General features: G+C 42.6%; 1 protein-coding gene across 2 annotated transcripts in view; it reads right to left on the reverse strand.

Moving 5' to 3' along the window:
* The window catches only part of EPS8L2 (EPS8 signaling adaptor L2), a 91,570-nt gene that overhangs the window by 15,230 nt on the left and 55,402 nt on the right, over window positions 1–20,938 (reverse strand). For both annotated transcript variants that reach the window (XM_082222234.1, XM_082222235.1), the window contains exons 5-14: window positions 17,221–17,382; window positions 16,276–16,425; window positions 15,701–15,780; window positions 13,975–14,120; window positions 8,316–8,395; window positions 7,409–7,535; window positions 6,787–6,875; window positions 4,126–4,200; window positions 3,021–3,169; window positions 2,197–2,323 (exon numbers count right to left, since the gene is read on the reverse strand). In XM_082222234.1, coding sequence (XP_082078360.1) covers window positions 2,197–2,323; window positions 3,021–3,169; window positions 4,126–4,200; window positions 6,787–6,875; window positions 7,409–7,535; window positions 8,316–8,395; window positions 13,975–14,120; window positions 15,701–15,780; window positions 16,276–16,425; window positions 17,221–17,382 — 1,185 coding nt within the window. The remainder of the gene's footprint in view (window positions 1–2,196; window positions 2,324–3,020; window positions 3,170–4,125; window positions 4,201–6,786; window positions 6,876–7,408; window positions 7,536–8,315; window positions 8,396–13,974; window positions 14,121–15,700; window positions 15,781–16,275; window positions 16,426–17,220; window positions 17,383–20,938) is intronic.

The raw sequence follows: 20,938 nt of genomic DNA on the forward strand, positions 1-20,938 counted from the left end.
GTGTGGAGGATTCCCTGGTCCTGAACTGTGCCCCTGAAGGACCAGGTGCGCAGCCTGGGAGTCATTTTGGACTCACAGCTGTCCATGGAGGCACAGGTCAAATCTGTATCCAGGGCAGCTGTTTACCAGCTCCATCTGGTACGCAGGCTGAGACCCTATCTGCCTGCGGACTGCCTTGCCAGAGTGGTGCATGCTCTGGTTATCTCCCGCTTGGATTACTGCAATGCGCTCTACGTGGGGCTACCTTTGAAGGTGACCCGGAAACTACAACTAATCCAGAACGCGGCAGCTAGATTGGTGACTGGGAGCGGCCGCAGAGACCACATAACACCGGTCTTGAAAGACCTACATTGGCTCCCAGTACGTTTCCGAGCACAATTCAAAGTGTTGGTGCTGACTTTTAAAGCCCTAAACGGCCTCGGCCCAGTATACCTGAAGGAGCGTCTCCACCCCCATCGTTCTGCCCAGACACTGAGGTCCAGCACCGAGGGCCTTCTAGCGGTTCCCTCACTGCGAGAAGCCAAGTTACAGGGAACCAGGCAGAGGGCCTTCTCGGTAGTGGCGCCTTCCCTGTGGAACACCCTCCCACCAGATGTCAAAGAGAACAACAACTACCAGGCTTTTAGAAGACATCTGAAGGCAGCCCTGTTTCGGGAAGCTTTTAATGTTTGATGTATTATAGTATTTTAATATTCTCTTGGAAGCCGCCCAGAGTGGCTGGGGAAGCCCAGCCAGATGGGCGGGGTATAAATAATAAATTATTATTATTATTATTATTATTATTATTATTATTATTATTATTATTATTATACTAGATCAGCTTATTTGTCTCCTGAGGCTCATTATTGTCTACTCCGACTTGCAGCAACTATCCAGGATCTGAGAAAAAAGTCTTTCCAGTTACCTGTTTCCTGATACCATGAGATACCAGGGATTGAACATGGGGTAATTTCAGCATGCAAAACTACCACTAATCAATGGCATCATGATCATCATCATTTCCCACCCAATAAATTTCCTAAGCTAAAATACTGTGCACAGCTGCTGGACTTCTGATTCAAATTAATTGCAAGAGATGATAATCTGGGGGTTCTTCAGTTCCTGGCATATTAATTTGTAGCCTCCATAGGTCTGATTCTCTGCTCAAATATTTGATTTTTATACAGGTGCAATTTGACGGATATTGCTACAATACATTCTATCCATAGGCGCCGACTCCATGGGGCTTGAGGGGGCTCGAGCCCCCTCAAAAAATTTTTTTGGGGGGCTCAGCCCCCCCAATAATTTCGGGCGCCCTTCCAGCAGAGCGCCGCCGCCGTCCCCCGCCTCCTCCCCACCTGCTCCTTCGCCAGCCAGCCAGCCAGCCGCGCGCCCTAATGGCGGGGGCTCCTGCCTCGCTGCTTCGCAGCACCACCGCCACTGCCAAGGCACTGCCGGAAATCCCGCGAGAACAGGGGAATCCCGACTGGCCACACCTCCCAGCCAGCCAATCGGCTGGCTGGGGGGGCGTGGCTTGCCCTATTTAGGGCCAGAGCCACTTTATTTGCATATTCATGAGCTTATTTATTATTCATGAGCTTTCCCGGGCCCCCCCAATATTTTTTCTAAGTCCGCGTCCCTGATTCTATCATTGAAAAGGAGGAAACAAAACTGAAACGATGGCCTCAGTTGAGCCATATGCATGCTTGCTTCTGATAGTGGGCTGCTGCAAAATGCCATTCAGCAATCAGGGCTGCAGACATGCAGTGCTAGCCAGATGATTAGTGACAGGGCCTTTCATGAGGTTACAGGAAGAGCACTGGAGGTACAATTAATCCAACTCTACTCCTTCCCTTCCATTAAGGCTAATAATCTCACTGGTCTGGAGGATTTCTTTCAGCATCACACAGAACATCCATTTGTGCATTTCCCATTTGCAGGTAGAGATATGCATATGGAAGGCTGCTTCTGCATATGTGTGTTGCCAGCTAGATTGTGTTGGGTTACTCTAGTTTAAACAGCTCTCAGTGTGTCTTTGATCATCTATTCATGCGAGGAACAATAGGAATACCAAAAAGAAGTAGGCATTTAATTGGAATAATTTTTCCTTTAGTAGCCATACATCTGCCTACTTGTATGCTTGCAGAGTATTCAGCCCACTAAATGAGTAAGATGAAAGAAGAGAAATTAGGAGATGGAGTTAAGGCTGAGTCTCACCTCATCTTGCAGGTGGCCAATATCTATTTCCCAAGGGGCTCCACGGAGTATTTCTAGAGGTGGCTCCCATCCGTTGCGGAACTTTGGAATATAGCTTGGGATGTTGGCTTCTCTTGGCCACTCAGCTCTTGGAAACACATTGAGAAGAAGTTTATATGCTGCAAGAACCTTATGGCCCACTCTACTATTCTAGGCTTCAGTTGTCATTATAAAAGTCCAACACGTATTTTAGAAGTCAGCAGACTGATGCTTTTAGGTCACTAATTGACTTAAGTGACCAAATAACGCTGCAGACAGAGTGTTCCCCCCCTGTAGAGTTGAATATAGATTGAAAGGCAAATTGCTGCCCATGGTGTAGACACCCATCCCACTTTGGGTTTTGGTAAACAGGTTTTACAGGTTTTTCAATGGTTAAAAACTCTTGGGGTGGAAAGAGGATTGTGTAGTGTACACACAAGAGAAGCAAATCAAGCATTGCTACTCACAAAACCAGTTTTCAGTCTCTTAACACCTACTGTTGGACTCTGATCTAAAGCTTTGTTTTGTTTTGTTTTTGTTTTGCTTCCAATACCTTTAGAAACATTGATAGGTTTCTAAAGAGGTGTGTATGTGTGTTGTTTGTGTCAGAGAAAAATCTATTTCAGAACCCCTTCATAAAGTTTTAAGCCGATACTGCAAGTTGAGATATTCTGCCCCATTTTCTAAAGAAATGCATATTATTGACCCAGTTAATGTTTCTGTTAATGTGATTTCTCAAGGGGCTCTTCCCTTTACCAGCTTCAGCCAACTTTATATTCTCTTCTGGTTCTCTCCTTGAAACTAACCTTGACCTTGTCCAAGTCTCCCCCAAGGACTCCCACAGCGTCATCTCCTTTGGTGTCAGATGCCCTTTCAGGAAATCTGTGGCGTCTCTAGAAAGAAGTGGGCTGACAACAGACCTTGCAACTTCAGGACCTCCACAGCTATTGACTATCTGGATAACATACGAGAAATCACATAAGAGGATTATGTGATCATGTAAGAGGTGTTTCAAGATGTTTGAAAGAAAACCAGACCCCAACTCTACTGAAAATATTATACTGGGTGGCTAATGGAAAGCCTAAAAAGCAAAATGGATAGTCAAATTCAAGCAGTTCAGTGGGCTATTTCCAAAATAATACTATTGTGTATTCTCAGGATAGCTCCTGAATTGAATATTCACTGTACTCCCACATTTTAGCTGCAAGCACACTTGACAAAGTTAACATGGAGCAGGTTTTCACTTTAATCTTCATTATATAAACAAGGTGTTGCACATTAGCACTTATAAGCACAACATGGGTTATGCCAGACACACCACAGAGCCATTCCAATAGGTTTTATGCAGCCATTGGGTGATGAATAGGAGGTAATGTACTGTCTACATTCTTTAATGCCAATTCTGCTTGTTGAGTTCTCACAACATGATTACCCCCTTTAGCAGCATTTGTAACAGAAAATAGACCTCCATCACCCACCAATTTAGCTACCCTGAGCAAGCTGGCATAGGGTTGTGACATTCAGAGCCTGTAAAGATTACTATAAGAGTTCCTGCTCAGCAAAGGATTTCATCAAGTGAAGATTTTTCCCATCCCAGCAATGGTAGAAACTGAACTAAGAGCCTCATTCTTTTGTCATGAGTTTCTGGCCATCTTTTGACTCACTTCAATCCTCCGGTGTAATCCTTTGGAACAAATCAGAGGTCGTTGTCCAATGAAAGTTTATAGTTATAAAAATGTTACATATACCTAAAAACATGTTTAACATTTGTTAATTTATAGGTGATTTCTGAATGGAACCTCAGTAATAAGATGTACCCTTAAATGGGTTATTACTCTCTATGCCAGGCGATTATTATGGTAGCAATGAATAAGGAAGAATGTTGAAATTATATAGTAAAGACAATTATACCAATTCCAATGGTCCAAACAGGAAATGCACTAATTCTGAAGCACTTGGATTCTGGATATGTTTTCTCAGTTTGGCCTAAAAAAGGGGGAAAATGAAATCAGGTTTAGACTAAATTTGATTTGCTGATTCTAAGGGTGCTTCCACACTATTGCTATTTTCAAGTAGGATTCAACCACACATTGGAAAATTCAGTTTGTGCAATTATAGTTGATTGGGAGGTCTTGTGCGACAAGCTCACTCCTCCAAAATATCAGACTTTTTGCAATAAGGAAAGTGATAGGAAAATGCACTGGAGAGTGTGAGGGAACACATCATTTGGTGCAATGTCATCAAACCTCTCCACAAATGAAAATGGATGCTCATTAAATAGCTAATGTTGTCTAATCTGCCGGTAAACAAATCAGGATGTATGCTTAATAAACAAGTTGTCTGAAAGGCCCTAAGGTACAGAGATATCACCGTTTTCTTAAGTTTTCATAGTCAGAAATGAAATAAAAAAGCAGAAATATTTAGCTGTAATTCCAAACCTTGAAGTAAGGTTTAGCTGGCATGGGAGTCAAGCTTTGTCATAATTGGAGAGTTTATGTGTTAGTCCTCTGCTATTTATTTAGGTGTTAAGCTATATTTTATGGCAGAAAAACACTCAGGGTAAATTCACAGAAATAACATAAAAATAATTCACACACACACACACACACACACACACACACACACACACACTAATAAAACTAAAACAGCTGCATCAATCCATTCCTACCCAGACAATGAATCCACAGAAAACTAAAGAGTAGTCATTTATTAACTCTTGCCTAGCAACCTCCCAACTTCTCCAGGCTGTGTTGGTCACTGGCTAAGATGGCTTTTTTTAAAAAAAAAAAGACTACACAAATTCATGAAGGAGGAGGATAGACTTATCAACAGCTCTTAGACATGATCAGGCATAGGCAAACTCAGGCCTCCAGATGTTTTGGGACTACAACTCCCATCATCCCTGACCACTGGTCCTGTTAGCTAGGGATGATGGGAGTTGTAGTCCCTAAACATCTGGAGGGCGGAGTTTGCCTATGCCTGGCCATGATAGTTAAATGGAACCTTCATCTCGAGAGGAAAGATATCTTTGAGTGACAGATGCTGCAAATGATCAACAGGGGTGACCATCACCTCATGGCCCCAATCTGTGAGCTTCCAGAGCCATCTGTATGGCTGCTGTTGGAAACAGCATTGGAATAATAGTCGCTGATCCAATCTGGCAGGGCATGTTCTTATGTTCTATCATCGTAACTGGAAAAAAGGGGACACTTCCTGAGCATTCCAAGCCCAGTAAGTTATCTGGCATATTTGAACAGACAGTGCTACATTGAGGTTTAAAAGCAGAAATGGGAAACCTCAGCTTTCCAAATGCTGCTGGACCACAACGCTCATTACCCCTGACCATTGGCCATGCTGAATGGGGCTGATGGAAGTTGCAGTCCAATAACACCTGGAAGGTCACAGGTTTGCCCCTGTCACTGCAACCCTGGCCTAAGGCATTCCTGATATTATTCATATTACACTAGCAACCAACACACATGGTACTGTAACACCAGCAAAAAATCCAGGTCCTTGAACCAAGAGTCTTCCAATCTAAATACAGTATTAGTTTGGATTTCAAAGTTTAACTTGTACAGAGCTTGTTTCAGTGACGGAGTGTGGTCTTAATGTTATCACAAAAATTGCAGGTCACTGGTGCACCCAAAACCTCAAATATTTGTATTTAAAATGGGTTGCATTGGAAAGAGAAACAATGAAAGGGATTTAGGAGGATGTCAAATACAGCCAGCAGCAGTTCAGATGAATGCCCCTTTTATTTACATTGCTGGGAATTTGCTGTAGTGGCAAACAACGCCTTTCTTTGTTGAAGTGGAAACAGTGGCTCCTCAATACACGACAGTATTCTGCTTTACTGATATCTTGCCTGTTATCTATTTCTACTGTGACTGATATAGGGGCAACTGAGCATGTGAAAATATATGGGTGGTTCAGAAACTGTTCATGGTTAGGGTTGCCACATTTCAAAAAAGTAAAATTGAGCTTTTTAAAGGAAGACTCCAAAATGGTTGAGCTGCTCGCCCCTGGCCCCCGGAAGCCATTTTTACACTCGAAAACCAGGGCATGCCAGGAATTTTCCTGACGTATGGCAAGCCTATTCATGGCACTGGTGCTTCTTCCACTCAGCTACATGGGGATTAGCAGAAGATATTTATTATATGACACACAGATTATGGCTTGTTAAGGGCTTGCACAGACAATCAAGCAATGCGTGCCCCAACAGCATTCTCCTCCATAGTGTGATACTTGCAGAAGTTAATAGTGGGCCACGTGTTGTTCAGATTTGTTATGGCCTTTGGCTAAACAGTACATTTTTGATTGACTGGACTAGTCAGAAGACAGGGAGGAAGCGTGGCTTTGGTGCAGGAGGAAAATTGTACTTCCTTCTGCTTTCTCATCTTTCTTTATCTCAAGCAGAGCTAAGTACACAGCCTTGATATTGTCCTGATAAGGAGAAACCATGTTCTTTGGATGTAAAATCACAATCCTTCCTTGGTATAAGATGATGGCATGTAGTATAACCATTGCCTGTCTAGTGTAGAGACAAATTAAATTGTGCCTTTTGGTTCTTACCAGGAGATTTAGCGCCAACTTTGTTTTCTGGAAGCAGTCAACGAATTCAGCCTCATTTGGGGGCCTTGCCCTCAGGGTCAGAACTCCCTCTTTAAAGCAAAACAACAACAACAACAGTGAATACAAAGAAACAAAGGAGAGGAAGTTAAAACCACGTGGTTTTTAGAAAAGATAACATTAGCTAGGAGTTGCTGGGAGACGGCTATGCCTTTCACAGAACCACAGTTCCCAGAGCAAGTTAACAGTTAACCCCTCTTCTCAGGAAATTCTGGGAATTGTAGTTCTGTGAAGGGAATGGGAGTCTACCAGCACTCTTAATAGTGGGGTAGGAGAACTGAAAATAATGCCAATATATTTCACATTTGGCAACCAATGCACCGCTTAATTTCAGACAGAACATGGGTGGATTAGGCTAAAAAAGCCCAGGACACAAATTTTCACAGCCCACTATGGTGGCTCATTTACCAAAAGTAATGCATTTAGCATTAACTCTGCAAGTGTATACTTGATTCTTTTTTAATATATATTTATGTGTATGTGTATCCTTGATTCTGACCAACTAAGTCTCCAAGACCAAGGTTCCCCACCCCTGCCCTGAAGCTGGCAGTCTGGCCCTTTATACCTGCTGGACCTTTCTTCTTGTTCTTCTTTCCCTTCTTCCTTTGGTTCAGCTGTTTGAATGCTTCTGCAGCTTTCTGAAGCTTGGCAACAAACAGCTCAATATCATCCAGAGTGCAGTTTAGGATTTGCTGCAAAGAGAGAAATGAAAAACAATAAAAATGGAAAGAGAGCCAGAGCTTTGTGCATGCCTCTCTCCTTGTCCCTTCTGTCCCTCGCCACTGAAGACCAAACCAGGCGGGATGCTATTTCTGTGAATGCAGATAACGTGCACAGGGAGTGTGAGTGTGTGTGTTGTTGTTGTTTTAGTCGTGTCCGAATCTTTGTGACCCCATGGACACCAGGCACTCCTGTCTTCCACTGCCTCCCGCAGTTTGGTCAAACTCATGCTGGTAGCTTCGAGAACACTGTCTAACCATCTTGTCCTCTGTCGTCCCCTTCTCCTTGTGCCCTCCACCTTTCCCAACATCAGGGTCTTTTCCAGGGAGTCTTCTCTTCTCATGAGGTGGTCAAAACACACTCGTGTGTGTGTGTGCATGTGTATAAAGAGCACCTGTGGGGGTGGCCTGAGCTGTCTCAGGACTAATGTGGTTGGGGGAGTTTAATTCTCTCATTTCCTGCCATTGGCACCACTGGAAGATTCCCTTGAAATGAAAATACCAGGTTCAAATAAGCATTTTTTTGTTGGGACCCTGACAACAAGAGAGAACATCAAGCTTTTACTTCCCACCCTCATGTTCCTTAGGCTGCTCTGCTCTGTATTTACATTACAAAACTGAACATGACTTGTGTTCACAGAATTAACATTGTATTTGGTTTCGTCCTTAGAAAATGCATCTCCACCCTGTTCATCCCCTTTTCTCATCCTCCCACATAAGTTTTTTGTGATTTTTTTTAAAGTCACAGCTAACCGTTTCTTTTTCAATCTTCTGTGCTAAAATTGCCCGGGACTCTTCATAGTCCTGAGAACTGGAGTTTCGTCGATCATATTCTGTCAAACACACAAAAAATTAGTTATCAAAACGGAGAGGTCAAAAGTGGAGAGAAATTCAAAACACCTGGTTTCTAAAATTGACTTCTACCAAGATAATCTGCAAAACATCATTTGATATGGATAATCATTAATATTATTGGTAACATATGGTAGGCTATGACTGTTTATAAAGGGAAGCAGAGGGAATTATTGTGGAGAGAAAATTGCTAATTAAATATCTCAGGAGGATAAGGCACGATATGCCAGTATTGTAAACCTTGCTGATTTATTTTGTTGACTTGGACACAAAAGAGCAACCATACGTTAAGAGTCAAACAATTCATTTAGTGGGATCTGGCAAAGCTCCATCTATTCTATTGATACAGGACTCAGTTTTGCAAAATGAGGTGCAAAGGCCTCACTGCCAAGAACCTGTCTGTTAAAAGCTGCAGTGAGATTGTTCTTGTGCACAGTTCCCGCAAGTGGCTCATGTATATCTTTTTTCAGCCACATGAGAACATAAAAATAAGAGCCCTCTTGGATCAGACCAAAGACCTATCTAGTCTAATATTCTGTTGCCACTGTGGCCAACCAAATGCCCATGGGAAACGTATAAGCGTAAACTGAGTGCAACAGGACTCTCCCAACCCATGATTTCCAGAGGCATGCTATCTCCAACACTGGAAGCTGTACAGAGACACCATGGCCGTATTCTCCATTAAACCTTTATATTTTAGGGGGATTGCTGCAATCTCATAATCATTTTGGTTATCCATTTTCTGAATTTTTTCTGGCCTGATCTACAATATCTTGCTTACACCCCAGAATTCTTGGGAATGATGCACACATCATTCTAAGTAGGGATTTGTAAAAAGGCATTATGATATTGGCAATTCTTTTCTCCCCTATTTATCCCCAAAAGGGAGTACACCTTTTTAAAGCAGCCACACACTGGGCTGACTTTTTCATTGGAATACCCACCAAAAACTCAGAATCCCTTCTCTGGGCAGTCCCAGTGTGCTCAGACCCCAGGAGTGTATATTTGCCCCAATGTGAATCACTTTATGCCTCCTTACCACATTGAAACACATTTTCCATTTTAATGCCCATTCATATAAGTTTGGAAAGACCCTTTCAGAGCTTTTTTGCTATCTCTTTTAACCATCCTGCAGTAAATAACTTGGTGCCAACAGCAAACCTGACCACTTCAATTCACACCTCTAACTGCAGATAATTTATGAACAAGTTAAGATGCACAGATCTTAGTATAGATTCTTAGAGACATCCCTCCTTTCTGAGAACTATGTATTTGTTCCTACTCTCAATTCTTTAACCAGTTACAAGTCCATGAGAGGATCTCTCCTCTTATCCCATCAACGCGAAGTCACTCAGAAGGAGTCTTTCTGAAAGCTCAACTAAACAATGTCTATCAGAGCACTCCTGTTCACATACTTGCTGATGTCTTTGCCACAAAGTGGAATCTGGTTGCTTTGAAAACAGCATTCTTGAGCAAGAAGAGTCAGTGTGCCAGGGACAGATGGTGCATACAGTGCACCTGATCCAGTCCAGAATCCTGGTGCTTACACTCGCAGAGTTCATCCTGCCCACCCCATATGTCCTTCAAATTAATAACTTAAAAAATGGGGTGGAAACTCAGCTATTTTCCAGAGGCAAGGTTAGGGATTAACTAGGGAGGAAATGCTCTTCTCATGCTGAAGCAAATTTGTGTCAGCGTGCAAAATTCACATTCTGCCATAAATAAGGAGCTCTGGCAGGAAATAAATAAAAAGCAGAGGCCATGAGCAGCATGGGATTGTAAGCAATGGTTCAATTGCATCGCCAGTATATTTGAGGCCAAGACTGCCAACTTTTGTTATGGCACCTGCTCTTGTGAATTAAGTGGGAGTCTAATGTACAGATATTAAGCAAAAATTTAAAAAGAAACAACCCATCAGTTGCCAACAACAAAAGAGGTTCACAAAAGAGGTTCAAAGACTCTCTCAGGGCAAATCTAAAAAAAAGTAGTATAAACACCAACAACTGGGAAACACTTGCCTGCAAGCGCTCCAGTTGGAGAACAGCCTTTACCAAAGGTGTCATGGGCTTTGAAGACACTCGAACTCAGGACACAAGGAGAAATGTGCTAAGAGGAAGGCACGCTTAGCAAATCCACACTGTGATCAACTCCCACCTGGAAACCAATGTCCCCACTGTGGAAGGATATGTGGATCCAGAATTGGCCTCCACAGTCACTTACGGACTCATTGTTAAAACCGTGTTTATGGAAGACAATCTTATTCGGCTATGAGTGATCACCAAAGAGAAGAGCGTGTCAGGCTGCTCTTATGGGCACAAAACAGGGCCAGGTTTTAAAAAGTGACATGTCCCAACCCTTTCCAAGTCCCGCTGACCTCCCATGACTTCCTAGACTTAACTCCAAAACATTTAGGCCCCTTCTGCACTATGTATTTAAATAAATATTATACCACTTTAAAGAGTCATAGCTCCCCCCCCAAGAATCCTGGGAACTGTACTGAGAGTTGCTAGGAGACCCAAATTCCCTGCCCTGAGCTACAATTCCCAGAGTTCCATGGGAAAAGGGATTGATTGTCAAAACACTCCAGGAATTATAGCTCTATCAAGGTTTCCTAACAACCTGCAGCACCCTTAATAAACTACAGTAGCTGAGATTCTTTGGAGGAAGCCATGGCTGTTAAAGTGGTCTCCTAGTGCTTTAAATGCAATAGGGAAGAATAGCCATGGGCACATGGGAGGCTACACGTACCGCCCATCACTCACATCCTTCTAGTAGCACAGAAAGGATCAAAATGATGAGGGATGGGCAGGTTTAAGACAAATTAGGACAAAAATAAATACAGAACTGTCTAACGGCCCCAGGCTGCTAGGATTTCTAGCTGACTGCTGTCTTATACAGACGTAAATAGAACTCAAGAGGAACTCTGTAGGAACTTGTACAATCCTCTACAGAATCCAATTTGTTGCTATAAACAAAGAGACAAATGTAAAAGTAACCTGCAGAAATTTAACAGGCAGTGTATGCAATGTTTCTGGTAGACACTCCTCCACCCACCCACTTTGCATTTGTAAGATTGAGAAGGAAACAAATTCTTTAAGGGTTTAGATCATTTTTCAGTGGCAAGAAGCAAGGATTCGGGCAAACGAGTCAGAATACAGAAAATGGGAGTTACTGACATTGAGCCACTGCCCATCTGCCTACATGTCATGTCATCTCCAAGTCAGGGAATTCAGTGACTCGTTCAGGCAGGTATTAAGTATGCCTTAGCGAGGAAGCTGCCACATCAAGCCCTCACTTTTCATTCAGAGGATTACTGTTCCCCACAGTACATGTCCAACTCCATCTTTTCAGAGTGCAGAAAGCAAAAATCGCTTTAGTATCAGTAAGTATGATATGAAAACATTGACAAAATGTGCTGTGAAAAGTGATATTCGGGGGCAGTACTAACTAGGAAACATAATCAATCTTACAATGTATTTTTAGTTTTCTCAAAAAGACAACGAGCATCAATTCTCATTTTGGGGGTGCCAGTATGAGGAGTGTTTTTTAAAATATATATATAAAAACTCTCTGCAACTTCTGCTGCTCTCTTTTTAGCTTCTGATTGGACAGCCAATAAGCTACACTCATAGCTCAAGTCATTCTGGAACACACAGGTACACATCACCTGGGAAACTAGCTGATTCCACAGGCTGATAGGTTTTTGTACCTATCTGATTGATGGCACAGCAAAGACATTTGTTACTTATATGAACATCACCAAAACACCCATCTCCCATTACAGTTCTACATTATTTCCATTATGCAAAACTAGATTTTAAAATAGCACAATCTTTCTCAGGATCAGAGACCAGCAGATTTAACCATTTAAATTATTTCTAGGGGAAAGATGTTTTTGGTCCAATATACAGTATGTTCAAGGCAGCTTGAGACTTTCAGTTTGAACAAGTTTTCAGAGGTGAATTAATGCAGTACACAATAAACACAGCACACATGCCTTCACTTCAGTGAATGGCTTAATTCTTTTAATTTCAGCCTGACTAGCTGCATGTCAACAGGTAATGCTTTCCCTCTGGCTATAGCTCTTCATGATGGGTTAAAGCATGGGTAGGGAAACGAAGGCCTGGGGGCCAGATCCGGCCCAATCGCCTTCTAAATCCAGCCTGTGGACGGTCCGGGAATCAACGTGTTTTTACATGAGTAGAATGTGTCCTTTTGTTTAAAATGCATCTCTGGGTTATTTGTGGGGCACAGAAATTCGTTCATTTTTTCTTCCCAAAATACAGTCCAGCCCCCCACAAGGTCTGAGGGACAGTGGACCGGCCCCCTGCTGAAAAAGTTTGTTGAACCCTGGGTTAAAGTGTGTTTTGCTTTGCTCCCTGTCATGCAGCTATTAAAACACATAGTGTCTTTGTTCACAAAAGAATGGTGCCACCTCTGCTCTGGTCCTTCTGCTATTCTGTAGTAGAAATTCTCCAGACTTTCCTAACAATCTTATGTTGAGAAAAGCTGTATGCTATCAAATTGTGCTTAAGCCTGTATGAAAACAGCAGGCTGGTAGAAACATATTGTTTCCTCTTGCAGCATACCTGAAGGAGCACCTCCACCCCCATCGTTCAGTCCAGCTCCGAGGGCCTTCTGGCAGTTCCCACACTGTGAGAAGTGAGGTTGCAGGGAACCAGGCAGAGGGCCTTTTCGGTAGTGGCACCCGCCCTGTGGAATGCCCTCCCATCAGATGTCAAGGAAATAAAAAACTATCTGACTTTTAGAAGACACCTGAAGGCAACCCTGTATTGGGAAATTTTTAATGTCTAATGGTTTCCCATTTTTTATGTGCTGTAAGCCGCCCAGAGTTATCTGCTCTCCCTTCCTATCCACTGGAGCAAGCAGGACACTCATGTTGCAGTACAGGAGTGGGGCAGGCGGGGAGAGGAGGCTGGGCAGTGGGACTAAGATAAGAGAAGTCATGGTTGCATCCTTTATCATTGCTGTGGGGTGATAGGCAGAAATGATGGTTCTCCAGGTTGAGACCTGACAATGCTATCATATAGTGTCGCCTTCCCCACCGTGGTAGTCTTCAGATGTTTTGGACTACAACTCCCATCAGCCCCAGCACTGGCTGGGGATGGAAGTTGTAGTACAAAACATCTGGGGGCCAACAGAAAAAGGCTGGCATTGAAAAATCAGTACAATTAACTTTCATTGGAAATGCATGCATCCTTGGTGGGATGGATTCAGTCTCATTTATAATATACTCTGGATGCATACAGCACCTAATACAATGAATAAGCATTATTCAAGCTATTAAAAATGCTTTTCAGTTTAAGGATCCTTTGCTTTAATTACTACAGCGAAATAAATACTTGCCATTGGGCTATTTTACCCGAGTGGTTAAAATGGAGAAATCAATGAAGATGAATAGAGATTTTCCTGTTCTACTGGGAAACAGCACATGCCTAATCATGTTAGGACAACATAAGACTTTCTGGGTGAGTCACAACCCAAAGCAGATGCTTGCATTAGTCATCAATCTGAACTAGTCACCAACTGCCTTCTATACCTGGCTCATGATGCTGTGAAGGAGGAGCCACTCGATTCTGGTTGTTCTTTGGTGAGCCTCTTGCTTCATACTGGAAAGGAATTGGAGCTGGCCCTTGAGGTGGTGGGAGGATGGATTGTCTCTGTTTAATCTTCTCTTGGTTTACCCTGAAAAGGAAGCAATGGATCACTCCTTTTACCAGGACACCCTGTCTATGACTATAGTTACAAGGTTTTGGGTAGCCCTGCTGCCCAAACTGGTGTGGGCTAAACAGTTGACAACAACCAATAATACTTTTATGCGCTCCCTCCTAACCTGTGAAAAGTTGCAAGGGAGGAGCTACCAGGTTTAATTTCCTTAGGTAAATGTAACACAGGGTCCTTGCTTTATTTACAACTACACCAGCAGAGGATAAGTGGAGGCAAACTAACTAGGCAGATCCCTGAATATCAGCTCTGGCTGCATCGAAGGGACAGGGGACCCTTCCTCAACAATGTGAGATGGGGCAGAAAGGGATTCTGGGTGGAAGAGAAGATGGGGACATTTCCCTCTGTGAACTTCCTAACTTAAAATCCAAGGATGATTTTGGGTGACTTTCCCCTTCCTGCATAAGTTCCCCACTTCCCACATCGCTAAGGAAGCCCCACCCCTGATATTCAATAAGGCTTTTTGAGCAAAGGGATGCAAATGGCTGCAGTGGGAAGGGTGGATGGGGAACTTTCCTTCTGTCAACTTCCTTAAAGTAACATCTTAGAAACCAAACTGGGAGACTCCCAACTATCAATAAATTGTTTCCTAATACACCTAAAAAGGGTATAGAAGGCCAGCAGCCATGACAATATTGTACAGTACATGGTCTAGTTTTTATATTGGTTTAATGGTGTGGATTGCCGCTTCTGTGCGGGTTGCATCCCACACTGCTTGGGTAATGTTTAAACAGGGAGACTACATAGGAGGGTTGGGTACATTATGTACTTCTTTGGGCAACTGCCATTGGCTCACAGCAAGATGTAGTGTCGGCATGGGGATTAAGCATGACACCTGTGCTACCCACATCATCTCCCTGCTTAAACATGAGTAAAGCAGAGAGTGAACTTAACCATGCCAAGATGAGATTTATGCAATTCATTCATTCACGAAAGTCCCAACAATTCCCATTCCCATTTAGTAAAATAAATAAATAAATAAATAAACAATGAAGTCTAGTTCAAAGACAACAGGGGAATTGCTTCAGTATATGATAGGATTGAATGTGGGCACATCCTAGTATCATCAGGATATCGTATCTGTAAATGGAACCCATCAAGATGACTCATGTTCCTTAGAAGTTAGGGTATCAAAAATAATCCCTTGGACAAACAAGAGTTTGTGCTGCCAGATGAAGTTTGCAGCGCACCAGACATATGCTGTAAGCCACCCAGAGTGGCTGGAGAAACCCAGCCAGATGGGTGGGATATAAATAATAAAATTATTATTATTATTATTATTATTATTATTATTATTATTATTATTACTTGTTTCTCTGCCCTTGTTGCTTAAAATTTCACAAGGCTGTGCCTAATTTTACTGTCCTTTAATCCTAATGTGTTCACCTCCAAGGGACACACCTAGTACTTCAATAACTTAAAAGGAGCAGGAAATTAAATTAAGGGTGGATCATGAGCTTTGTGACTTCTGCAGAGTAGGGCAAGCAAAGCTTCTTCCCAATTTACTTGCTGGAGCCTGCCTGTCCACAGCACCCACTTACTTGAGAGTCTGCGGCCGTATCTTCTTTCCAAACTTATGGTCAGCAAGTGCACTTTCTATGTCCTCATGTACCATCTCTGCCTAAAATACAAGATCAGGTTGGTCTCAAGAGAAGAAATGGCTCATGGCAGAAATTTAAGAATGCATGTAAGAATGCAAATGGAACAAGGTCTTATAAACAAATGCTGCATTAAAAAATGTTTCATTGTACTATGCTCTGTGTGTGTGTGTGTTAGCTTCACAGCTACAAATACACTAGAAATCACAGTTCCATATGTAATTGCAAAGATTTTGTGAGATTCGCTCCCACGAAAGCTTTGCACGGCAGTCCTTGCCTGCCATCAAGAGTTTTCTGTATGCACATCCCTTCCCTTGCACATTAAGCACTGCGGATAGAAGAAATGCTTTTCTCTGCTAATATTGACAACAGGAGGTCCTTGCTTGCATGTGGCTGCAGAGCTGGAACACGGTCACAGTGGAGTCATGCTTGCACACCAACATTTTCTCATCTAGCACCAAGCTGCTAAAATATACCATGTTGTTTTTTCCTCCCCTCCTCTCCCCACCCTTGTTTACCTCCACCTCATCGCAATTAAAGAAATGAATGTCAGGCTTGTGCTGCTCTGAGTCTTGACACACTAGCAGGAGTATGGATGAGTACCGCATCTGATTCAGCACAGTTTGGCAGAGCTGGACTGTTGGCAGAAGGAAGTCCTCTAGCTCTTCCTGAAAGGCAAATCAGAGAGAGAGCGAGACAGACAGACAGACAGACAGACAGACAGACAGACAGACAGACAGACAGATTTAGTTACAAGCTGCATTTATTCATTGTAATAACCATTCCTGAAAAAAAGACGATGGCATCTGATTCACTCAATGTACTTTAAATCCATTAGTAGCTATATCTGCATGAAGGCAGTTGGACAAAATTGTTGCTGGCACATGTGAAGTTTCTGGGCGTTTCTTAGCTGGTAGGAAAGAGAGGCAAAGTTTTTGTAAGGAGGCCAACAAAACTTCATTGTATTGCCTCCTCCCTTTGCTATCAATCTTGAGCATCATGTCAAAATACAATGTCTTAAAGACTTGTCACTTCTATGTTTGCAAAGACAACTTGTGTGCATGAGTAACATACTCTACCAAATCCCAGCCAGAAATAGGATCTGGAACTCTACAGAAGCTGTTCCCACAGGTGTAGCCATGTTCATTTGTGCCAGCAAAATTAGCAGACAGTGTACATGCAATGCATTTAAAGTACATGACTTCCCCCAAAGAATCCTAGGAACTGCAGTTTGTGAAGGGTGCTGCGAATTGCAGCTGTGTAAAGGGCAAACTACAGTTCCCTAGATTTTTTTGTGGGGGGGAGGGTGCTTTAAATGTACGATGTGTATGCAGCCAGAGAGTCTTGTGGGAGATCCCCCAGTTTACATGCTTGGCAAAAGCCAAGCCATGGACCCCCTTATTTTCAAAATTTTGATATTTCTATAGGAGCTTTTGCTATATGAATGGTGAATTACTGCTTACCTGAGTTTCGCAGTCCAGCAGTCGGATGGATTTGTCATTCACTTGCAACAGCATCTCTTGGGCCCAGATCTTCTCTTTGGAAGCCAGCTGTTTGAGTTTCCTGATGGCATCATCCACTGTTACAATGGCCTCACTCTTATCCATGATGAAGGTGGCTAAATGCTATAAAGGAGAGAAAACAATGGTGGGCAGGGTGAAAGGAAAGTATTCTGATTAAGCAGGAGATCACAAGCCATTTTAATCCATATGAGCTGAAAATTCAGAAAATTCATGCAGTCGCTATGTTGGAGTCTCACCTGCTTGCATAACAAATGCAGCTAATAGCAACATGGATTTTTACTCTTTTCACATACAACTGCACAGTAGTGCCTGGTCAACCCCTGGTTCTGTGGTGTGGTTACAAACAGAAATGTTTCCTACAGGTCTACCTTTCTTTGATTGCTTTGATTGACACCAGTGAACTAGACAATTTCTAATGATGATGATGATGATTCCAGTACATATATAAACATAACATTATGAGGTATCAAAACTGGACTTGCCACAGAGTACACTTGGCCTGCAGACCAATGCTGGCTCCCTCCTCGTGTACCTGCTTGTAAGTACATACTTGTAAGCATGTGTTGATTGCATTGGCATGTCCCATTTTTAGGTGTACACTTAAAACAGCATTAGGCACACAACTAAACAATGTAATGTTGTGCGTTGACCCATTCTTAGTTCCATCTCTCCACACTGCATAGTTGTGTGTTTGTGCCAGTGCTAGGAATGTAGCTTTCTCCAGGCAGTAGAAAGTCAGCCAGGCATGACTGTACTTGCAGTCATTTCCAGCTCAGCTCTAAACCTGTTGTCCTGGTTAAGAAAGCATTCAGCTTTTATAGCATGACATGATCTCTAAACCTCAGGATCTGTATGCACAGGCTGCTCTTGTATGGTTTGTATTGATAACAATGCCATGAGCAAGCAACACTGCAATGCCACTGGGCAGTGCAAGGATACACACATAAAAGACTGTGTTTTCCTAATCTCTCTTTGCTTGCCATTGTTGCCAGTTAGAACAGTTGTTCTTCCTGGTCTTAGTAAAAATCGCATAATACTTCCCTCTGTGGTTTTATCAACCAGCAGAGGGAAGCATGAAGCAGGTGCAAGAGAGCACATTTGCCTTTCTCACATTATACTTAATCAATGGCATCGGTATCCACCGCAAAGGAAACAGCTTGCCAGATTAGCAGTGTTCAAATTTTGGCAAACTCTTCTCCAAGAACTCAGTTTCACACCTTCCTCCCCTCCACCCCATTCTGACAACAGAAGCTGACACCCTGAACTGCTTTATTCCCTCAGTCCTGAAACACATGCCATTTTGAAAACCCAAAAGACTAGGCCCCCTTCCCAAGGAGGCATTGCAATAGAATAGGGCACATAAGGATATCTTACTGCAGGTTGGTGCATTAAAACGATGTAACATATAGTTGACCTTGAACTATTAGAGTAAGATTGGCACTCTTAGGGTTGCTGCGGTTGGCGGTGGTCTGTGCACAACTGCTATGCTCATATGGAGCTGTCATTTCCACCTACCAGCAGCTTCATGAGGGCCAATAGAGCAAGATAATGATTGCTGTTATTTTAGAGTTGTATCCAACATGTGCAGAAAGCAAGCTTGCACAACAGATCTTTCTCCAAAACCTCTCCAAAAGGTAAGAGGAATGTACCAAGCATTGTGGGCTGTGTCATATAGGGTGGTGGTACAGAATCATCCCGAACTGAGTGGAGAGATTTTGTGTTCCACTGCAACCAGATTCCTCCATCTAGTTTTTGGTGATGCCACATAAGACATAGCCCACAATGTTTGGCATGTCCCCCTGACTCCCTAGAGAGGTTTTCTGCAAGGTGCATAAGGCTACAGGGGGAGGAAAACATATGTTGTGCAGGCTTCCTCCTGGTCATGCAAGGATGTAACCCTTTATGCTTACTGACAAAGTCAAAAATCTAACAACAAACTTGCACAGAAAGGAAGATTAAAAAACATGCTGTTTGGTAAATATCTGTCTCTTTAGATAGATATAGGTGCATATCTATGTGTGTGAACAAACTGCCAATTTGACAGCTATCACACTTGCTTTGACTAAAGTTCAAGGGGAAAGAACAGCTTACAGCTGAGCAACCATAATTAACAGAGATCAAAATGCATTCTAGTTGCAGGAGAGAGTAAAGTCTACTTTCCAGTGGAAGTGACTGCAATGATTTTATTGCTTATTTGCAAAAAATATGTCCAGTGTTTGATTTCTTTAAAAGGAAGGAAATACAGCTCCAGTCTTCCTAGGTGCTACACCATCTGCTCCCTTTTCTTAAATGTGTGGGAACAGATTATTATTTGCTGGTTTTAGACAGAGTAGTATTTAAGCATGCAATCTAAACAAGTGGAGCGTTTGTGCTTTCATCCATGTAGAATGAATGTGTAAAGAGGAAAGGGATAGCAGCTGGCAGTCCCATCACCTCTCATTCACATGTTCACACAAACCTGTGAACACAGTCTACACATGCCTTCCCCAACCTGATGCCCTGATGGTGGTTAGGACTGATGGGGCTTGTAGTGTAGTCCAAAGCATATGGAGGGAATATGATTGGGGAAGGCTAGTCTATGCCATATTTGTTAAATTAACCCACAGCATTTTCAGTTACAAGGGTCTCAGGGTCAAACTAGTGATGTTAAATGCATCTTTAAAATAGCATCAACTCGCTGCCTGGGTCTAATTGTTATCCACCAATGGCTCCAGTGGGGAATTTCCTGCAAAGCAAATAGGAGCGCCAGTAGAGGAATTTTCTTTAGAATCGCAGCAGAAGAGGAAAAGACAGAAAAGTTGTTGCGTTTTTTGGGGGAAACTTGTTGAACTTTGTTGTTGTTGATTTTTTTTAGCGATCACCAAAAATGAAACTGCCGACATATGTTGCCATACATCCATATTTTCCCGGACATTCTAATGATTTCCGCCCAGATGCTGCTTCTGACTGCAGTATTCCGGATATGTCCAGGAAGTTCTGGATGTATGGCAACCCTAGTTTTGATCCATAAATACATACAACTAATGCAATTTGCATTTTAAAAAACCTGCAAATTACATGTAAAGATGCACATACGGGCATATCTAGATTGGCCCTCAAAGGGCAGCCCTGGAAAGGATCTTTGGGGGAGCTACTGCTGCCAGTCAGAGCAGCTAAAACTGGCTTTGATAAAACAATTATTCAATACAGCTCAGCTTCTTACATTCACAGGATATTTTACAGAGCTTTCCCAAGTCCTGCTTAAATTCTAATCCAGACAAATACAGCAGCATAACTATTACCACTAACATTACTACCACAGTGTCTTGGCTCCAGAAGGTTTGTGGCAGTGTATATACATGTGTAGCAATATTATTTTAAAACACTGCTTAAACATCATTTCACTCATTTTGAAAAAGACTGTCTTTTATCAGTTTTCTTTCCAATTCCCTTCCTCCAAGAGAATTTCAAGTTTTTGCATGTCAGGCCTTGATTGGAGGGGGAGAGAAACCTGTTTTCCCTCTGCCTCCCCAAAGGCAACACACCCCAGATATTCACATCTTCAGGGACTAAATGACCTACATTGAGACTAAGCCACATGTGGAAGAAAATTACATATATAAGAACTCATTGTCATGCAGCACTCCTTGACTTTGACACTGATGATGATTTGTCAATA

Source organism: Podarcis vaucheri, assembly GCF_965113315.1.
Source record: "Podarcis vaucheri genome assembly, chromosome: 1".
NCBI lineage: Eukaryota > Metazoa > Chordata > Lepidosauria > Squamata > Lacertidae > Podarcis > Podarcis vaucheri.